Source organism: Castanea sativa, chromosome 9 (assembly GCF_040712315.1).
Source record: "Castanea sativa cultivar Marrone di Chiusa Pesio chromosome 9, ASM4071231v1".
NCBI lineage: Eukaryota > Viridiplantae > Streptophyta > Magnoliopsida > Fagales > Fagaceae > Castanea > Castanea sativa.
In genome coordinates this window covers 31265799-31286770 of record NC_134021.1, presented here as the reverse complement: position 1 = coordinate 31286770, position 20972 = coordinate 31265799, and the positions used below count along the sequence as shown (strand labels likewise).

The following is a 20972-nucleotide window of genomic DNA, read 5'->3' as shown; positions in this document are numbered from 1 at the left end:
AGTCCATAGAAGGTGATAGATGAGTAAGAGTATAAGTCTGTTAATTCAGATTAAACGCATAAATTCTTTCCAAAGCAAATGTCAAAAAAAAAAAAGAAGAGAGAGAGAGAGAAAAATCATGTGTAGGATATGTGACTTGTACATTAACATATTCTTCAAAAAAAAAATTGTAGAGACATGCATATAAGGACATGCATATAAGTACCTATACTATGAATTCATTTCAGTCTAGACAATACGTCGCTGGAAGATTGCACATTCTAGGAGTCATAATTGCCAACACAAGCAGTAAGAGAAAAACTATGTATGATACTGAATATGATATCATATAGATTTGCTTGTAGGGCTGTCCTCAGGCTCGTCCACAACACGAACTGGTATAATTGGAATTGAGTCCCACCATTCTTGTAGCCGTCTGTTTCCTTGGTTGTTGCCCACTTGGTTCCCTAGTTTTGATGTCATGGAGAAGCAATACAAAGTGATAGCCATAATAATGAACTTCAGTGGTACTATTGCTAGTAAAATTGCTAATCCAATCATCGATATCATTACTATATCTGCATGCTGCAACCAAGGGAAAAACAAATTTAATGCAACTGAAATTGATGGAATAATAAATGAAGAAGCATAATCATGCAACTAAAAATATTTATTTCTAGACTTAAAAATTCTAAATAAATAATAAAAATCTTAACAAATTCACGTTGTATCAGTTACCGGCATGAGTAGCTAACCTAAGAGCTAGAAGAAATTCACAAATTTGTTACTTTCCATATTCTACCTTGACCCTATTCTAATGTTATGTATCACAATTCAACAATATTCTTATTTTACTTGTTTTTTGAGGATCGAAGAGTAGATCCTAAATGCTACGGATGACATTTAATTCCACACTTGTAAGATTCAACATATCCACTTCCTACTAGTTTCTCAGCAATAAAAAGAGCATTACAGCTTTCCTACATCTCATTTTTCCCTTTGAAAAAAGTTTCAAATGAACTAAGTTCCTATCTAATATCAACAACTGAGAGAGCTGCTTATTGCTAAGCCATTGTTCTTGTTTCTCAACAAGTTGTCATTACCTTGCTTATCTAAAGCCCATAACACAAGTTCCATTTCATCAAAATTTTGTGCAAGCTACTTCAAAATCAATCTAGCTTCACCTTCAAAATAAGAAAGAGGAATCCCATGTAAATACCATGGAATAAGGTTTGATCCTATTCATGGGGATAAGGCAAAATAGAATTACTTCTTTTTATTAAAGAACTAACCTATATAATTTTTATTGGATCTTAGTGATGGCATACAAAGACAGGGAAACTTCCTTTTTACTCAACAACATTATTAGTTCTGCTAATACAAAGTATGCAAACAACAAAACAATATTATGTGCCAAAAAATCTATAGTAGAATGAAAGTGAATGCATAGGTTTGTACCATAGTACCTTACGAGCTTTTGAGATGAATATTGACCATAATTTTAATAATGCTATATTCGCTGTCAGCACCACCTGATGAACAGTTTGTAATCCGTGTTGAGCTGAGACTATGCTCTCCATTGTAGTTTGGTCAGAGGCTGAGCAGACTACAATCTCTTTGCATTTTTCATTAATTTTTTTTTGTCTTGCTTGGATCATCTTTGCTACCACCCATAAAAAGAAAACTGCAATTGCCTTGCCAAACCACTCCCTAAGATGCCAAGATATTGTTAACCATATATTCCTTCACAACTTACTAGACCGATGGACATATTAAGCACCTTAAAATTTCTTCCAAAACAAATGCAAACTATAAATGACATGACAAACAACTTACTTGTATGTGATTAGAAGAGTAGCAACAACGACGACAAGGGAAGTTGCTGGTCTTTCCCATGTGAAAATTTCTTCAAACCAAAGTAACACACCTTTAGTTGGCTTTAGTATCTCCTAAATATCAACATTAGGACCACCCATGAGTTTCTATTAAGAAGCACATTTAATACATTTGATCAATTGAAAAACGTACTAACGTTTTGTTTATGCTTAGAAATTAAATAGGATTGAACCAAAGTATATTAAATAAATTTAAACCAGCCAAACTTATTATTGGTTGGCCTAGACTAGCCAATGCATGACACATAATGTTAAGTAATGTTCATTTCTTCCTAAAACTTCGAGGTGTTGTAGCCCAACTCCCCCAACCCAAAACCCTTCTTTTTAGGGAAATAAGTATAAAAATTACTGCATATCATGACTTTTGCATTTTTGCTGCTTACCCAGCCTCCATAGATTGTTATTATGTACTCACCATAAAAACAAGGGTACTTTCAGCGACTCCTTCCTCTTTTAACCCCTTAGTGGTAGCTTTGGCAATGGCAATTTTCTTTTCTTCTTCTCTAGCTTGATTAATAGCAGTCTCAAGTGAGGAGTTGTTGTCATCTAGGCCACTTGCACACACATTTTCTTCACCAATTTCTTTTACTTCTACACTTGAGATGATTGACAGTGACATGTTCATATTTTTGAGGCTTGAACTTGCACTGCATGGGTGACCACTATTGATCTTCTTCAGACTTTCTGCGAGTTCTTCTAGTATATAATCTCCCTTTGGTAGCTCATCAAGCAATGAAAAAATCAAGAATTTTGTTGGAGTAGGGGGCAATATTCTTAGCATTTCTCTTGCAGCATGGAGCCTTATGATACCCAATATTGTCCTTGCATGCATTTCCCATGCTTGTATCGGACATTCCACCTTGTATTTTGATAAGAACCTGTGCATGAACATAATCTCCTTGATGAGTGCAAGCCAATGGTCCCGCCTTGTGGAGCTTGTCATCTCAGGAAACTCTAGTACAATTCCCTCGGATCTAGAAAATTGGCATGTAAGTAACAGTTACAAATCATGTTTGCAAAAATTTAGTTGAAATTGACAAGCTTGCCTATTTGTGATGCATTTAGGCATATGTCTATGCATGAGGTCACTATTTAAAAGATGACGTATCCTGGTTTTTAACAATCTAGATAAAAATTATCACCACTCTTAAACTATTGATCTGGATGCTCTAATCCCAAAAAAGTTGCAGTTGTTTAGCCTTAATACGTGGTCCTTCAAAGAATCAATTATTGTGATACACAAATTGATACTACTACTTATTGTTTGCCATATTTTTCCCAACGAATAGGGAAACTAGAAGAGATGTGCCCCCTTAAAGCACCAACATATAAGCAAGCTTATCTACTATTGAGCATATGTGAGTTCCAAATTCCAATGTTAATACTTTTAATGTATATGAAAGTATTCTTACGATTCGGAGGACTCATATAGTATGGCCTTGTCAAAAAGTGGAGCACCCCATGGGCCTGTGGAAACTGGTCTCACATTATGTTCCTTGTTCTCGGAAAGGTCTATTTTAAGGGCATCTTCATATGTTACAACTCCAGAAGCCTCGAAGTAGAGAGCATAATTTGTTAGTGTAAGCCTACCTGGACAAACAACCTTTGTGGTAACTTCAAGCAATAATCATGTACATAATTAAATATAATAACATTCCAATTGGTCACTAATAAAAGAAAATTATGAGACAAACCAGGCCAACTTGTTGCTCCAATGTGGCGCACCACTCTCTGTGAGCTTGCAGTTCCCTCGACATGCAATATAAATTCATCATCCCCCAGCTCCACGCCATTTGGTGGCGCTTGTTTTTGCAAATGTTTTATGCATCTACAAAAAACAAGAATTAATTCAAATGGTGTATTATAGCATCGTGAATGCTTTTTATTTTTTATTTTTATTTTAAAGAAAAATGAATTAGATAGTAACCTTCCATTCCCCTCAAAGAAGAAGACTACTCGAGCCTAAAAAGTGTATATTTCATAAAAGATGCACATACTTCGAGAGAATATGTATATTTTTTTTCTTAATCTTAAAAAAAGGCCAATTTCTCAACTAAGTAGTTTAAATTAAAGCTTAAAAAAAATTTATGCAATCTCAATAGCTAATAGAAAAATATGCTGTCAACTAAATTCATGTTCAAAACCTGCGGAGTCCAAAGAAATAAAAGTATATTATTGTGCATGTTCAGATGATCTATTCAATGTACCCTTATGATCACAATTATCTATACCACTTGGGGGCAGAAAATTATTACCAATCTACCTTGTTTGACTTGGAGGGAAAGAAAAAGGGCATAAGAAGTTCTATAACAGTATGATATCTAAACTTAAGCCTGTTTTATAGACTTTGTGCCAGGTATAACCAGAAAAAAGAATTATATTGACCTAAAATGGATTCAGATGAAAATCAGGCATGAACATCGTTGTTATGTGGTTCCTCTGTCTGATGTAGAATTAAGTAATCCTTATTTTCAACCAACCAATTTTACCCCTTAAAAGTGTTATACCTATTCTCCAACAACATAATTGGTGTAGAAAAAAGATTACAAGAGGTTAAATTACTTGTCAATTTCTTTTAGAAATTTGTTGTATGCAGGAAAATGCAGTCGGTTGCCTGTGGGTGCTGTTAGAGTTTCGAAGGTAAATCTTCCATTAACAGGATCTGAAACTAATGGAACTAGTGATCCCAACCATGCAAATGCATCTTCTCCAACATTAGGCTCGTTATCAACCTACCAACATAGTGCACAAAGTAAGTCCAAATAAAATTAATTTGGAGATTTACTGATACTTATGTGGCTATATCATTAAAGTATCCCATTTTCATGTCTCAACTTTGCTTGAACTTAAATTCCATTAGCTTCATGAGGTATATTTCATGATGTAGGCTAATTTTGAAGAAAAGTAATGCTTGCTCCATAGTAACAACAATTAATGAAGGGTAGCTTACAAGGAGTGGCATGATGTCTGAATAAAAAAGAGGAATATCATCTTGTTCTTGAGTCACTTTTACGGATACCTTCCCCTCTTCTTTCTCCTTTGCCACACATTCCTACAAACACCATAAATCAACAACATAACTAAATAAATAATTGAGAGATATGAGTGGGGAAAAGAAGAAAAAAAAAAACACACTAGTTAAAAAGGCATAAAATATAAATGATGTCTGTTTGTATCAGTAAAACAGAAGTTAAGATCACTCAAGCGGATTTATGGTGAAGATGATTGATATGTAGACTTTTATTGTTTAATTAGTATCCATTTTCTACCATTTAAAACTAAGCAAAACGTTTTAAACAAATGTGGCACATCTAGTCTTAGCCTGCCCAAGTTGAGCTTCATTAATCAAAATTGATGCTTGCTTGGTGCAACTCATCATTATCCTAAAGGTCTGACAAATTTGTAGAAGTTTAACTTAAATTTTTTTGCTGAATGGAAATTTACTTAAATTATTATGTGATGCTGTCGCTTTCATATGGGAGGAAGCATTGACCTAGGATACTATTCCCACGGCATGGTTTGCCTTCAACAATGTTAAAATTCTAGTAGAAAGGCCATAAACTGAAATTATATTTGGTTTATTGTAGCAGTAGGAGAAAGGCATATCAAGCAAATGGCTGAACAAGCATTAAGTAATGAGCAATAAAAAGAGGATCCTGACACTGACTTAGTTAAAAAGTAGCAAACATAAATTGTTGAGTATAAAATATATACAAGGTAATACATTTATTTTCTGTAGTCTACTCCAGATGGCAATCTAGGTGCTGGGTTTTCATATGACAATATCAAGCTACTATCTTAGAATATAAGAAGTATTAAATACAACTGACCTTTTAAGCCCACTTTATTTTTCAAGTTAAAAAAAAAAACACAGGGAGAATATAGTCAATCAACTTTCTCAGGACTATTTTAGTTTTTTTTTTTTAAATTCTTTTGACTGTGTTTTGATTGAAAATTTGATGAGGAATTCTTTGTTTTGACAATGAAATTTCCATATCATCTTTCAAAATGAAATTAATCAGCCTTATACATTTCCTGCCCTAGGGTATAATTGTCTATAATATGACGGGACATTTACAAAATAACAATCGGAAGGGTGAGTGTGTAGCATGCATTTGGTAGTTTAGGATTTTTTTTTTTTTTTCCAAATATTGTTGTCACTAGATATCAATAACTAAATAGTTTTCCGTTGAATATACTTTTGAACTCCACCTTGCATTCTCAATACCATTTAGAAGTATGAAAATAAATTGAAGGCCATAATACATCATTGGTTTCTAAATGTTAGTCCATGAATAATTTTAGTCTTGAAGGTTCCTAAGTAAATTAAAAATAATCTCTCTTCGTCCAAAAAAAAGAAAAGAAATAGTGACTGATTTTAGTCCTAGGACACTTAAAGTTAGTGTTTTTAGTCCCTAACATGTACAATGAAGTGATGATGTGTCATTTGTAGTTTCAACCGATGACGTCTGTTCCTGATAATAGTTCTATATTATTAGACCAAGACACCAATCATTTTTTATGTAGGTGGGAATTGAACCCCATATTTCTTTTTTGTGTAAGGAGAGACTATTGAAAACATAAGAGAGGAGATTATTGACAAAAAAAGTTGAAATTACAATTCCATCTACTACAATGCGCAGAGATTATCACTAAGATTCTTTTTTAAAGTAATGTGGTCGAAAAATAAACATGATTTAATGTTTTCTACATATCAATCACATTTTTTTTTATGAACACATATCAATCACCTTACTAATAGAGGGGAATGCATGTTGAATAAAACTTTCAAACACTTACTGCAACTACCAGATGATTCTACATTAAAAGGAATAGCTTTATTAGTTCATTAAACGAGATGGTGCTATAAATACAAAGGTCATCTTCACGAAAAACCAATCTACATATAACTCGTGTATGTAGATTATTATATTACATTAAGCAAGTATCATAATTAACAGATATTTCATGCCTCATCACGTATGGTATCTAATTAATCATAAATCAGAAGTACATAACAGTACGTACTTCTTCACATTATAAATTAATATAGTAATTAGAATTTAGAAGGAGAGCACACCATGCAAGCCTCCTCGTCAGTAGAGCTTGGCATCTCCCAAGCAAGCATCATGTCGAAAGTGAACCGGCTAAACGATCCATTGTTAATATTTTCTTCTATGTTTTGGCACGTGTATGTAAGAGCCTTTGCACTGCAAAATTCCACAAATTTCCTTGAATAACCATTAGTTTCGGGGTTCCATCCAGCTTCAACCTCTTCCACCAACTTATCCACGCTAGTATCTAGTTTCCTGGCAGAAACCATATATAAATATCATCTTAGTTATAGGGAATGGAAGGAAAAATAGAAATAAATAACAAAAATCTTTTGGAAACAAATAGAAAGAAAATTAAGTTTTTCTTAATTTGTGTCAGATAAAGATATAACTCAAAAGCTTAAGCTATTAATTAAATAAAGAAGTGGGTCAACATGTCACGCCCACACATTGCATACTGAGCTATTAGTTATCATTGCTGATATTGTTAAAACTAACTTGACAACTAATTAATATATACAAGACGACTCAAGGAAAATATATACTTGTTTTCTTTTTGCTTTTGTGCATGAAGTCGAAGGAGTAGTGTACCATCCGTTATTAATAATTGATGGTACACTACTCCTTCGGCTTCAAGCTTATAAGGCAGAAAGTAGGGAAGATTCTTTTGATGTGGGACTGCAAAAAGTTTCCCAGGGAATGGGAGTACAAAAACGTAGCCCACAAGTGTAGTCACAATTAATTGAGGTTCCTCCTTAATTGAGTGTGTGTATTGTGTGAGTCTCACGTTGGATTGGGCTGGGCTTTATAGATATTTGTGACTATATTAGTATATCAGCATTTTCATTGAGTTGTTGCAATATGTCACTACATCAAACGATAAACATATATGCTTTATCAAACGCAAACAAGTCTCTCTCTCTCTCTCACACACACACACATATATATATATATAGAGCACACACATATTATAAAAATAAAAATTAATTTTTATGAATTTAGCACAAACTAAACAAATATTGAATTAAAAAAAGATGAAGAAGAAGATCACCCTTTTATTAATATGTGATTTGGGAGAACAACAATAAAAAATGATGGGTTGCGTGGACAGAAATGAGCATTTTGAATTATATCAAGGGTTACAGGGAAAACCCTTCATAATGTTGAGCTTTAGTTCTTTATATAGACTTGAATTTGATGAATTGTTAATTTCTAATTCATATATATATATATATATATATATAGTAAATGAAACTACTGTTGGCAGCAGTGATCGGGTCAACAGGTTGATGGAGCAGTAGCAGGAGCACCAAATTAAAACTTATTCATTTTCAAAAAAACATAGATAGATATAATAAAAAAAGAAAAGAGAGAGAGAAAGAGTTACAGTGCACATCTGTGGACAACGTCGTTGGCTATGGAGGAAAGATGCTTCTTCAGATCGGCCATATATTTATAGAATTTAAGACTGTTGGTTTCATAAAGTTTATTCAAGCTGCGCGCAGTGATTAAATTGTGCAAATTAAAAACCGAACCGAATGAATGAAATCATTTTTAGCAGCAGCAGTAGTAGCTTCGTTTCCCTTTTTAGTAGGAGAAAAAAACTGATGACTCATACTCATTCTCATTCATGCTTCTCTCATATTTTGCCACGTTGCCCATAGCCATGCAACACTACACCTCCTCCAACCCCCACGTGTCACTATTTGAGCTTCGGCCCGAGCCTATTTTGTTAAGCAGAAGCCCAGCCCAAATCAAAAAGGATATGTTACTCTACAAACTTTTTTTCTTCCTTTTTTTTTTTTTTTTTCCTAAAGGTATTATTTTCTATATAGGCTGATATTTTGTACTCCGAGTGTATACTTTCTCCCTCTTACAGAGAGGTAACCCCATGATAAGTAAGGCCTACCCATTTATGAGAGGGAAAAATTATACTCCCGTAGTACACAATAGTTTTTATTTGTATAAAAAACTATTTCATTTTTTAATGTTTGATTGCAACTTTAAATGAATTAGAAAACAATCTCATAACTTTCTTTATTTAGTTTTTTTGTGTAATAACAAAAATTTAGTGAAAAATAATCCCTTAAAATAAGCTATACTTTTTATGTTGACTTAAAATATTTTTCCTTTAACTCATTTTTTCTAATGCTAATTGTAGGGACCCCCAGAGCCAGCAGCTTGGATAAGTGTATTGGGCCATGGGTCATACTCGAGGACAACAATGAGCATAAGGACAAACAAGTATTAGTAAAGGCAAGTAGGTTGTCGGGCTGAGAATAAAAGCTGGTCAGGATAAGCAAGAGATATTGTCTGAGCAGACAAATTTCCTCGGGAAACGGAATGGAAGCTTGAAGTCCAATCACCCAACAAGTACTGGGAGGGGGACAACCATGCTTGGAAGGAGAATAAGTTTTGGAGAAAGGAGAATCAACAAGGAATTGAGAAATATCTGGGATTAAAATTGGGACCACCACATTGAATGCTCTGCACCTAAACAACTTGCCGTATTAATGTGGAGGTGATGCCTGAACAGTGATTTCTGAACAGTGATTTCTAGCTTTATAGTTACCCACCAAGGACTTCAAGAAGGTTATGATGGGACAAGTATCAACAAGATGAGCTACTTAATCAACAGATGAAGGGTTAAAATGAGGGGAATGAGGAAGTATAAAAGAAAAGAGAGTCCCTTACAGAAAAGGGGATCAGACAAAAAAGAGAGAAAACCTCTATATAACAAAGAACTTGAATTTTTGTGTAAGTTTGAGAAATATATACAAGAACATACCATCCTCGAACTTGATCAAGGAGTGCTTTTCTCTTCAACTTGTTATTTACGTTCATTCCTAGATTAAACTAACCCGTAGTGGTTCTTATTGGACTGACTAAACGTTCAACATTAAACCCATTCTCTAACAAATTCATTGTTGTGGGCCTATTGTGTCATTGTCCAAGCTCTAATCTGTATATGGAGCTTAAGCTGAAGCCCGAAGATTTGGCCAATTATGATTCCCCCCTAGTGGGATTTGATGGGAAGACTGCTGTCCCAAAGGGTATGATTAAGCTGCACGTTCAGGTGGGCTCTAGAGTAGTGGAGGTTAGTTTCATTATGGTTGATGCTTATTCACCTTATACTGCCATTTTGGCGAGACTATGGCTTCATGCTATGGAAGCTGTATCTTTAACTCTGCACTTGAAGGTGAAGTATCCCTCTGGGGACCATGTTGAGGAACTAGTTGGAAGTCAGGCCATGGCAAGGCAATGCTTGGTTGCTGCTGTCAGACACCAGTCTGAAGACGAATCCTTGGACAAGGCTTTATAGCAACTAATGGAAGTGGAAGTATCCTCAGATGCCATGGATGAAGAGGCGAAATGCGAGGAGTTAGAGAAGGTTACAATAGATGCTGATGAAGAAAAGTTTTTTCAAATTGGGGTCCAATTGCCACTTCAAGAGAAGGATGAGTTGTTAGTTTTCCTACAAAGGAATTTGGATGTTTTTTCTTGGAGCACCTATGAAGCCCCTAGAGTGGACCCATACTTCATATGTCATCATTTGAATGTCAATCCAAACGTTTTTCTGAAGAAGTAACCACCTTATTGTTCATCTAGAGAGCATGCTGAGGCTGTTAAAGAAGAAGTGGCAAAGCTTAAATGTGCGAGGGCAATCAAAGAAGTCTTTTACCCAGAATGGTTGGCCAACACGGTGGTAGTGAAGAAGAAGAAGAAGAAGAAGAATGGGAAATGACGAGTGTGTAGATTTCCCGGACTTAAACAAAGCCTACCCAAAGGACCCCTTCCCGATACCCTGAATAGACCAATTAGTGGATGCGACGGTTGGACATCCTCGGATGAGCTTTTTGGATGCCTTTTAGGGGTATCATTAGATACCATTGGCTCTAGTCGACCAAGAGAAGACTGCTTTTATGACTCCCACTAGAAATTATCATTATAAGGTGATGCCTTTTGGTTTGAAGAATGCAGGGTCTACTTATCAAAGGATGGTGACTAGAATGTGTTGATGACTCTTTTTTCGGCCCACATGGCATTGCTTCATTGGTAACTCATGCCACATCAACATATTATTGATTTTTTTGGGTAAATCTCTATAAAGCCCAAAATAAGCTTATATCTCATGGATTAGGCTCACATAGCCCAAAAGATCCTTACTTCAAGAGGCGAGTTCATGGTTCACATTTCCTTTTCATCAATTGGGATCATAACCCCACGACATCATCAACATCAACATATGGATCGGGCTTAAGTAATGAATCAAAACTCACGGCCCATATTACCTCTCTTACACTCATTGCAAGCAGCTTCTTTAGCAAGAGCCCATATTTACACAAAATGACAACAAAGCCCGAGGTACGTCATCTTATCTTCGGCTTATGATCCAAGCTCATAAGTCTCTTTGGGGAAACTTTGGGAGTCGTGGTTTGGAGGGCCAAGAGGTATGTTCAGTAAAGCTCCAGCGGTTTAAAGTTGATAAAAGAAACACGTTGCTTGGCGTGTCTTCTTCAACTCCCTAAACTCTGACGAGTCTGTGTGTAACGGGTAACATATGGTAAACGTCTCTTATCACATAGCACTTTAGATGATAAAATTCCCTATTACTCTTTTCCTAAAACTTGATATTCATCATGTGACATATACTCAATATCCCCAGCCATCTAATTACTGGGAAATAACTGTTCATTCAATTCCCAGCTGTTGCTATACAAATTTGGGAACTTCATTATATTATTCTACATAAATCTTATTACTGCTTTCAGCTAAAATCCAACTCAAACACATGGCCTAATCTGATTGGCTATCCTTTATCTCTAACTATATGCAAAATATTCATTGTATATCTCATACCCAGCTGCTGTCTGCCACAATATGACCATATATTTCTCTGCCAATTGCTAGAGCAGAGCATTGAATACTTTCTTGCTTACTAAGATTATGTCACAACACAATGAGACCTTGACTAAATCTCTAAACCTTAATTACCTTTCGACCAATCCTTTTATTACTTACTAGAAATGTGTTGTAGTGAAACCTTGCACCAAAAACACAAACGCCCAAAAGATGAAACATTTCCAGCAGAACCCCAGCAGTATATTCAGCACTTGACACCTGGCTGGAAGTGATGTCATCAGCCATTTAATGCTGAAATCCTAGTTGTTAGCTGCTATATCCAAAATAGCAAGATTCCCTTAAAAGAAATCTTACCATTTTCAGCCAAATTCATAAAGTAAATGCTGAATGACCTCTCCAGCAGTCTGAAATCACTCATCTGACATCATTTGTTTGTACCCAATGCAACAGCTGTCTTATGACAGCTGTCTCATAATTGCTGTCACAGCTTTTCCTGACAGCTGGGATAGCCTTTTCAGAACAGATATGATAGCTGACCCAGCAACCTGAGCATTACTTTTTTTCCACATTTGGCTAAAACCAAAACTAGCTAAACTAATCATCTTTTTCTTGCCAAAATACCTTCCTTTTCAGCTGCTCTAACCCCATCAGCCAAGACCAATCAGCATTAATGCTAAGTCAGAATCCCAGCTGATATTACCCAAAAACAGCAAGAGTCTTCCAAGAAGTCAAGCTTACCATTTTTAGCTAAAATTCTAAGAATGAATCCCTAAGGATTTTCTGAAGATTAGGGAAGGTTTAGCAAAAGTTATTTTCCAATTGCCCCATAAATCTCAACTATAAATAGAACTCTCTATTAATGCCTCAAGGGAAAAAGGGAGACAAGAACATACCAAGAAAGACACATCATAGAGAAAAAAACTCTCACAAAAACCCTTCTGTTTCAGCTTCTCAAAGTTCCAGCAAAGTTCTAAGTCATAAAACTCTCAGTTTCAAACATGGAAACTAAGTTCCCACACTCCTAGCTCAAAAACACATCTCATACCTCTACTTAAAAACGTACAGTTCCTCTTCAGCAGAAAATTCCAGCAACCTTGCTAAACACACTGCAGCACTATTACCCCTTATATACTCATTCTCTCACTCTTCATACTCAGAAAATAAACCCATCTTACTGCTCCCATCTCTAAATACTTAAACACATTTCCATACTCTTCTCTTACGAAATCTTTCCTCTTGGAAAGCAATCTTTACAACTCCTCCAACGGTTGTAATCTCATATTTTTACTATCTTTAACTACCATATCTCTCATACTTCCATATATCATACATATTACAAATGCTACATTCCACAAAACGCCCATATCTCTAAACATCTCTTTCCTCACTTCTCTTACACAATCTTATACACATTTACTAAGCCATTACATATGACTCACTACACTCTTTTAAACTCCATTCTCATACTCTTTCACTCTGAAGTTCTACTGTTTTGCTGCTCATAAACACATATCAATACTCTTCTCCATCTCTCATGCTAAAAGCCCTTCTCATGGAAGGCACAAACTTCTAATGCTAAAGCCCTTCTCCTAGAAGGCACCAAGATCTCATATCAAAGCCCTTCTCATGGAAGGCACAAATCCATCTTACATAAATCCCTTCTCTTAGAAGGCACAAATACTCCATACAAAAACCCTTCTCATGGAAGGCAACACTATTCATAACTTTATAACAACTAAAAGAGCATTGTCAAAGGGAAAAACTCATTTAAGTGCATAGTAAGAGGGGCAAGCTGAACCAGCCCCTACACACAGCTGGACATACTCTCTCTCCCTCTAGTTGCACCTATTTTTCCCCCTCAATCTTGAAGTTATCATGGCAAACTGCCTCTCTACCGCTGGGGTCACTCTGTTGGGATATCATCAACTCACAAAAGCTGTACAGCTGGGCTACAAACCATACAAAGATAAGTGATTTTGCTTCTTTATCTTTAAATTTATGTTATTGAGTATATTATTACTTCACACTTAAATATACATTACTTTATTCCAACTACTATTACAACTATTAACTAAGGCTTAAACTCATTTAAATGCAACAAGAGGAGCAAACTTAACTAGCCTCTACCACTGGCATTCTGCTGAAATCCTATCAGCTCACTGATGCTACACAGTTGGGCTACAAATCATACAAAGATAAAGGGGCAAGCTTACCTAGCCTCTACTGCTGGCATTCTATTGAAATCCTATCAGCTCACTGATGCTACACAGCTGGGCTACAAATCATACAAAGATAAATGGGCAAGCTTAACTAGCCTCTATCGCTGGCATTCTATTGGAATCCTATCAGCTCACTGATGCTACATAGCTAGGCTACAAATGATACAAAGATAAAGGGGCAAGCTTAACTAGCCTCTACCGCTGGCATTCTGTTGGAATCCTATCAGCTCACTGATGCTACACAGCTGGGCTACAAACCATACAAAGATAAGTGACTTTGCTTTCTTATCTTTAAATTTACATCATCGAGTACATGATTACTCTACTTCTAAATGAATACTACTTTATTTCAACTACTAATCAAAGCTATCATATCAAACGCATATTGTATATTTATTCGACCATTATCATGATTCTTAGACTTTGGCTTTAATGGTTTGGTAGGCTTAAAAGTACACCGGTAGCCGTTGGACCACGTGGCGCAATGTTGAGTTCCGGGACGCAACTCCCTAAACGAACCTAGGTCTAGCAAGGTCACCCTTCCAAAGGACCACACGTGGCCGAGCAACCGAAAAAGGCCCCCGAACATAATGTTTGAGTTTCAGCTGAGCAAGAATATTGAGGTCTACATTGATGATATAGTGGTGAAAAGCAAGGTGGTTGCTGAGCATTTGAAGGACTTCGGAAGTGTCTCTGAAGTGTTGAGGAAGCATAAATTGTGTCTCAATGCTTTTAAGTGTTCTTTTGGTGTTAGCTCAGGCAAGTTTTTGGGTTATATGGTCACACACTGTGGAATTGAAGTTAACCCTGATAAGATTAAAGCGATTAATGATTTACAACCACCTCGGAATCCTAAGGAGGTCTAAAAGTTAATTAGGATGGCCGCAGCCTTGAATAGATTTATCTCTTGGTCAGCAAATAGATGTAGGTCATTATTCCAACTACTACACAAGTGGAAAGGTTTTGAGTGAAATGAGGAATGTGCTCTTGCCTTCCAACAACTAAAGGATTACCTTTCTTGGCCACCCATTATGTCGACCCAAAAAGGAAGAAGTCCTTTTTTCCTATATTGTTGTGGCCTCTCATGCGGTTAGCCTAGTATTGGTGAGAGTAAACAATGGGGTGTAAAGGCCAATCTATTATGTGAGTAAATCGCTACAAGAAGCTGAAGTTCGTTACTTGCCTTTAGAAAAGGCCATCTTGGTTGTGGTACACGCTACGCGGAAGCTTCCCCATTACTTCCAAGCACACACAGTGGTAGTTTTGACCCAACTCCTTCTACAGTCGTTGCTGCAAAAGGCTGATTATACGGGGAAAATTGCTAAATGGGGAACGATTTTGGGTGCATTTGACATAAATAATACACGCCTAGTACCTCAATTATAGGGCAAGTGCTTGCGGATTTGGTGGCAGAGTTTACCGAGTCTCCAGTATAGGGAAAGGCCGAGAAGCTTAGAGTTGAAGGAAAGCAAGTTTCAGCAGTTGCACTACATGGTCCCTCACCTTGGAAGTTATACGTAGATGGTGCGGAAAATCAAAATAGATCTAGAGTAGGGTTAGTGATAGTGTCTCTAGATGGAATTACCATTAAGAAGTATTTGAAGTTGGGCTTCTCGGCTACGAATAATGAGGCAGAGTATGAGTCCTTACTGGTAGGGATAACCATGGTTAGGAAGATGGAAGGAAAAACTGTTGAAGCATTTTCAAACTTAAGACTAGTCGTGGGGCAAGTAAAAGGAGAGTTAGAAGGTAGAGATGTGAGAATGCAAGGGTATCTAAGTCAAGCTCGGCATTTGCATTCAGGTTTTGAGTCTTTCACTATACAACAAATCCCGAGAAGTATAAACGCGTATGCAGACTCCTTGGCAACTTTAGCAACATCTTCTGGACAAGATCTTCCTCAGGTCATACTTGTTGAGGATCTGGATTAGCATACCGAGGAAGAGAAGGGGAAAGTCCAGATACACCAGATTAGGGTCGGACCTAGTTGGATGGATCTCATAGTCCTACCTCTCAAGGAGGGGGTTTTGCCTCACGAGAGTAGGGAAGCAGGGAAGGTACGGAGGAAAGCTCTTGGTTTTTTGTTGTCTGAGGAACAAAAGTTATATAAACGCTCTTTCTCTAGATCATACTTACTTTTTGTTCATCCCAAGGCAGTTGAACCACTTTTGGAAGAGCTGCATGAGGGAATATGTGGAAGTCATACAGGGGGCAGATTGTTATTGCATAGAGCTTTTACCCAAGGGTTTTAGTGGCCTAGTATGCAAAAAGAGGCACATGAGTATGTCAAAAAGTGCAATCAATGCCAAAGGTTTGCTCCGAACATTCATCAGCTTGGGGGTGTACTTAATCCTCTGTCTAGTTCGTGGCCATTCACTCAATAGGGTCTGGATATTATAGGGCCTTTTCCTAGGGCTGTGGGAAACCAAAGATGGCTTTTGGTTGAAACAGATTACTTCACGAAGTGGGTGGAGGCTGAACCTTTATCCAATATTAGGGATGTGGATGCAAAAAGGTTTGTGTGGAAGAATATTGTTACCCAATTTGGAATTCCTAATGCCCTCACCTCGGATAACGGGTTTCAGTTTAATAGTAAAGCCTTCAGGCGATACTGCTGTGAATTAGGCATTAAGAACAGATATTCAACTCTAGCCTACCCGCAAAGAAATAGGCAAGCTGAAGCAGTCAACAAAGTCATAGTCAATGGGCTTAAGAAGAGGTTAAATGAAGTGAAGGGTAGGTGGGTGGAAGAACTGTCACATGTTCTTTGGACGTATTGGACCACTCCTCGGCGGTCAACCGAGGAAACACCCTTTTCAATGACATATGGGTCCAAGGTTGTGATCCCTTCAGAGACTGGGTTTCCAACACTAAGGACAAGCTTGTTCACTCGGGCAATAATGATCTGCTATTGGAGAGAAGCATGGATTTAGTTAATGAACGAAGAGAAGCAACTATGGTACAATTGGTGCATTGTCAACAGAAGCTTAAATAGGGGTATGATACAGGTGTGAGGACAAGACCATTGGCACTAGGTGACTTGGTGTTGAGAAAAGTGGTGGGTAATGCAAAGAACCCATCTTGGGGAAAGTTAGGGCCCAATTGAGAGGGGCCATATCGCATCACCTCGGTAGTTGGTATAGGTGCTTACTTTTTAGAAAACTTAGATGAAAATGTTGTGCCACGTCCATGTAATGTAAATAACCTACGAAGGTACTATTATTAATTATTATTACGTGTGTTCCATTTATTCATTTAAGTATTAAACAGAATCTCGGTCATGCCTAGTTCCTCGGATCACATACCTAGAGTAAATTAATCATTTCATTTATTCATTTAAGTGTTAAATAGAACTTTGGTCATGCCTGATTCCTCGGACCACATATCTTGGGTAAAATAATACTTCCATATATTCATTTAAGTGTTAAACAGAATCTCGGTCATGCTTGGTTCCTCGGACCACATACCTTGGGTAAATTAATGCTTTCCTATTTCTCTAAGTATTAAACAGAGAATCGGTCATGCATGGTTCCTCAAACCACATACCTTGGGTAAATTAATACTTCCCTAGTTCTTTAAGTATTAAATAGAACTTCGGTCATGCCTGGTTTCTCGGACCACATACTTTGGATAAATTAATGCATCTTTATTTCTCTAAGTGTTGAATAGAATCTTGGTCATGTCTTGTTCCTCGGACCACATACCTTGAGTGAATTTAACGCTTTTTGTACAGCTAAATGGTGAATAAAGCCTTAGCCACATCTGTTGTCTCTACCTAAAGCCTGATATCTGTTTGAAATTACGAATAGAGCTTCAATCATACATAGCTTTTGGGGATGAATATCTAAGGTACATTAGTTCTAATTGTGAATTAAGTAATCAAGATGCTAATTGTTAATGTATCTCAGTATGGAAAGTAATGTTGTGCTCTGTTTGGTAGGACTTGTAAATTAGGCCTATCCTTAGATGGTTAGTCTATACTGAATAACAAACAAATATTGTCATAATTTGCACCTATGCATTGATAATATAAAGATAAATATCATGGTCCATTAAATAAAGCCTTGAAAAGGCAAGGGGAATACATACTTATAAAAAAAAACCATAACAAAACACAAAAAAAAAAAAAAAAAAAAAATACAAAGGAAGTACATGTAAGAAAAGAAGTAAAGTCCTAATTTGTCTTGGATGGAGGGGGATCGCTTTTGGCTGCTGGCTGGACAGAGGGTTCAGGCGCTTTGGCTAGAGCTGCATCCTTCGCCTTAGGAACATCCTTAATCATTAAAGGGAGTTTAACTTGCCCAAATTCTTGACTTCGGGTCGCCCCTTTTTCCTTGGAAGTATCCTTGGGCATGGGGAGGGGTTTAGCTGTCCCAGTTGTTTTCGTTGTAGCTGTCTCTTTCCCTTTATCCAAGGTACTAGCTCTGATAGGCTCCTTAGGGGGCTTAAAGGTGGTAGAAAAGTGCCAACAGGGGCGGCCTGGCCAAGCTCAAGTGCTGGGTTGCGGTGTCTGCTTAAGAACTGGAAGGACTGGCTACACGTAGAGTTAGGGGGGGTAGAAAACGCTCTCTGTTCTTCTTAACTCAAAAGAAGTGTCTACCCCAACTATGTTCATTGCCTCAGTCCATACTTGGAGGTAGTATCTTTGGTAGACATTAGTGACTTGGGCTCTAAGAGATTCCTTTGTCTTCTTCACCCTTACGTCATAGCCTTCCTGCTCGGCTCGTTCAGCAACCTCCTCTGCTTTCACTACCTTCTTCTTCAAAACCTTTATCTACTCATTGGCAATAGCGAGCTAGTCCTCAGTTTTATGCAGCTATTGGCGTTGGTCCTCGGCTTAGCTCTTAGCCCCGACCAACATAGCTTCAGCATTCTTCTTGCCCATGTCTGCCTCAGACAACTTCACGTTGAGGTCTTTTATTCTCTCCTCGACCACAACGAGTGTCTCAACGATAGCTATATGCCGTCCCTCCTTATCCTTCCATTGCTTGTGGGCGTTGTTTACCCACTCTTCGGCAATATTCAATGTCTGGATTGCCTATATATATATATATATATATATATATATATATAATGACGCATTAAAAGACATCCTCTTAGGAAAGGAAAGAGAAGGTGTATTCAGTGGGATGAAGAAACTTATCATTGCCAAATCTCGCTACAAGGTCAGGAAGATCTCGCTACAAGGTCAAGAAGACCTCGTTCTTTTTCAGAGTCCTCAGGTCAGCCATGTCCTGAGGTAGGAGTAAAGGCTACTAAAGAACATTGGCCACATAGCCAGCCTTGCCCTTCTAGAAGTCCCTGGTGGAGGAATCTAGGGGGAGTGCGGCTCCGTCCAACTCCAGTGGAGGGTTCCAAATTTGAACCCTAGGGTGACGATTTGGAACTCTTTCCATGCCCACTCCCTTAGTAGAGGGTCTCTTGTGTGCTCATGTTGCCATCTTTGCCCCTTTTTGGGGCTTAAGCTCATTAGAAGGAATGACTTCACCTTCCTTGGTTACATCCTTTCCCTTTTCCTCTTATTGTCTGCTTGTTCAGGAGAGGAAGTATGGACAGGAAGAGGAGTTGGAGGCCGGGTTTGGATGGCTACTTCAGGAGTAGACCCTCTGGTGTGTGACTTAGCAATTTAAGGAGGCTTGTTTCCTTCTTCCTCTGGAGCACCATGCCTTCTGGGACGTTGGAAGGTTCTTGACTACTGCTTACTTGGGCTGGGAGTAAGTGAGGAAAGGCAGCACGTGAGGAGTCCGAAGCAGAGGGTTGATCAAAGACTTCGAAATCCTCTTCGGAATTTATGACCTCTATTACTTTGAGTGCTTCTTCCTTGGGAACTAGACTTAAAGGGGTTGCTTTTTCCTCTGGGGCTCGTTGATTAGGAAGTTCCACTGGCTAAATGCCTGCGAGGGAAGGACCACTGAGGAATTTGGGAACGACAATGATAATCTGGTGAAGCCGAGGATCCTTTGCCTTGATGACGTATGTAGGAGCCTGGAAGCTTGTGGATATTGGCTGGTACCTGAGGATGACGTGAGCTAGGACTAAGAATCCTCGTCAAGTCTGGTTCGTTGACTAAATTGAGATTGGGGGCTGTAAAGTTCTTGTTTGCAAACCCCCAAAAATGAAGATGTCATAAATAAAAGGAAAAATGCAGTATATAAAGGAAAGTTAGTTAGAATGTTATTGCTAAAGCAGGGAACCTAAGCCTAAGTACCCCACCTGGTTTCCCCTTTTGTGTTGGGCAAAAAGTCCATCATGCTGTTCCCTCAGGACAATCAGAAAATCTTGGTCCATGCCCTTGTTAGTCTCGAGAAGACACGAGATGAGTCTGACTTCAAGGACCCTAGTTTTAAGGTAGTATCTCGAACTTTTAAGATGGTGGCAATTATACTCCTAGTTCACGTTGTAATGGGTGGGGTTTACACCCATCTTCTTGTTTAGGGCGTCTACGCTATTTAGTATCCTAAACATGTTTGGAGAACACTGGGTAGGGCAAAGTCTGTGGGCAATTAGGAAGTCCCTAGTTATCCATAGGGATCTTCATCCCTCCCTCTATAAAGACAATCATAGGGATTGCCACATCTCCTTTTGATCTCAAGGCATGCCATTCTCCTTGACGGCAGTGCCGAATGGAAACCCCAACCGGTATATTATAACGGGCCTTAAAGCTCTCTATGCCCTCAGGAGTATCTACTAAGCTAGCAAATCTACCAATTCTTAGACATGGGTGGGAGATGTTAGAAGAGTAAGGCAAAAATTGAAAGGCTGAGGAGGAAGGAGGTCCTAATAATTAGTAGGTGGGCTAAATGTTACTTACAATTTTAGGAAAGGAGAACCTCAGACTGGTTCTTGTGAGTTGAAAATTCAAAAAGTGGGTTATTTGGGTTCTTTGACCATTTTATATAGGAGGGAAAAGTAAGTGGGAAAGTTCCCGCTCGAATCCCTAGAAGAAATCTCTGCCGTAGAAT

General features: G+C 37.8%; 1 protein-coding gene across 1 annotated transcript; it reads right to left on the bottom strand.

The window, feature by feature from the left end:
* Positions 1 to 324: 324 nt before the first annotated feature.
* Positions 325 to 8377, bottom strand: LOC142609042 (uncharacterized). Its single transcript, XM_075780685.1, has 10 exons — positions 8316 to 8377; positions 6955 to 7183; positions 4825 to 4926; positions 4437 to 4606; positions 3569 to 3702; positions 3287 to 3464; positions 2290 to 2848; positions 1816 to 1928; positions 1446 to 1689; positions 325 to 564 (listed from the first exon to the last, which is right to left on the bottom strand). Exons 1-10 carry the CDS (start codon positions 8375 to 8377, stop codon positions 325 to 327), a joined length of 2031 nt encoding a protein of 676 aa, XP_075636800.1.
* Positions 8378 to 20972: the final 12595 nt, after the last annotated feature.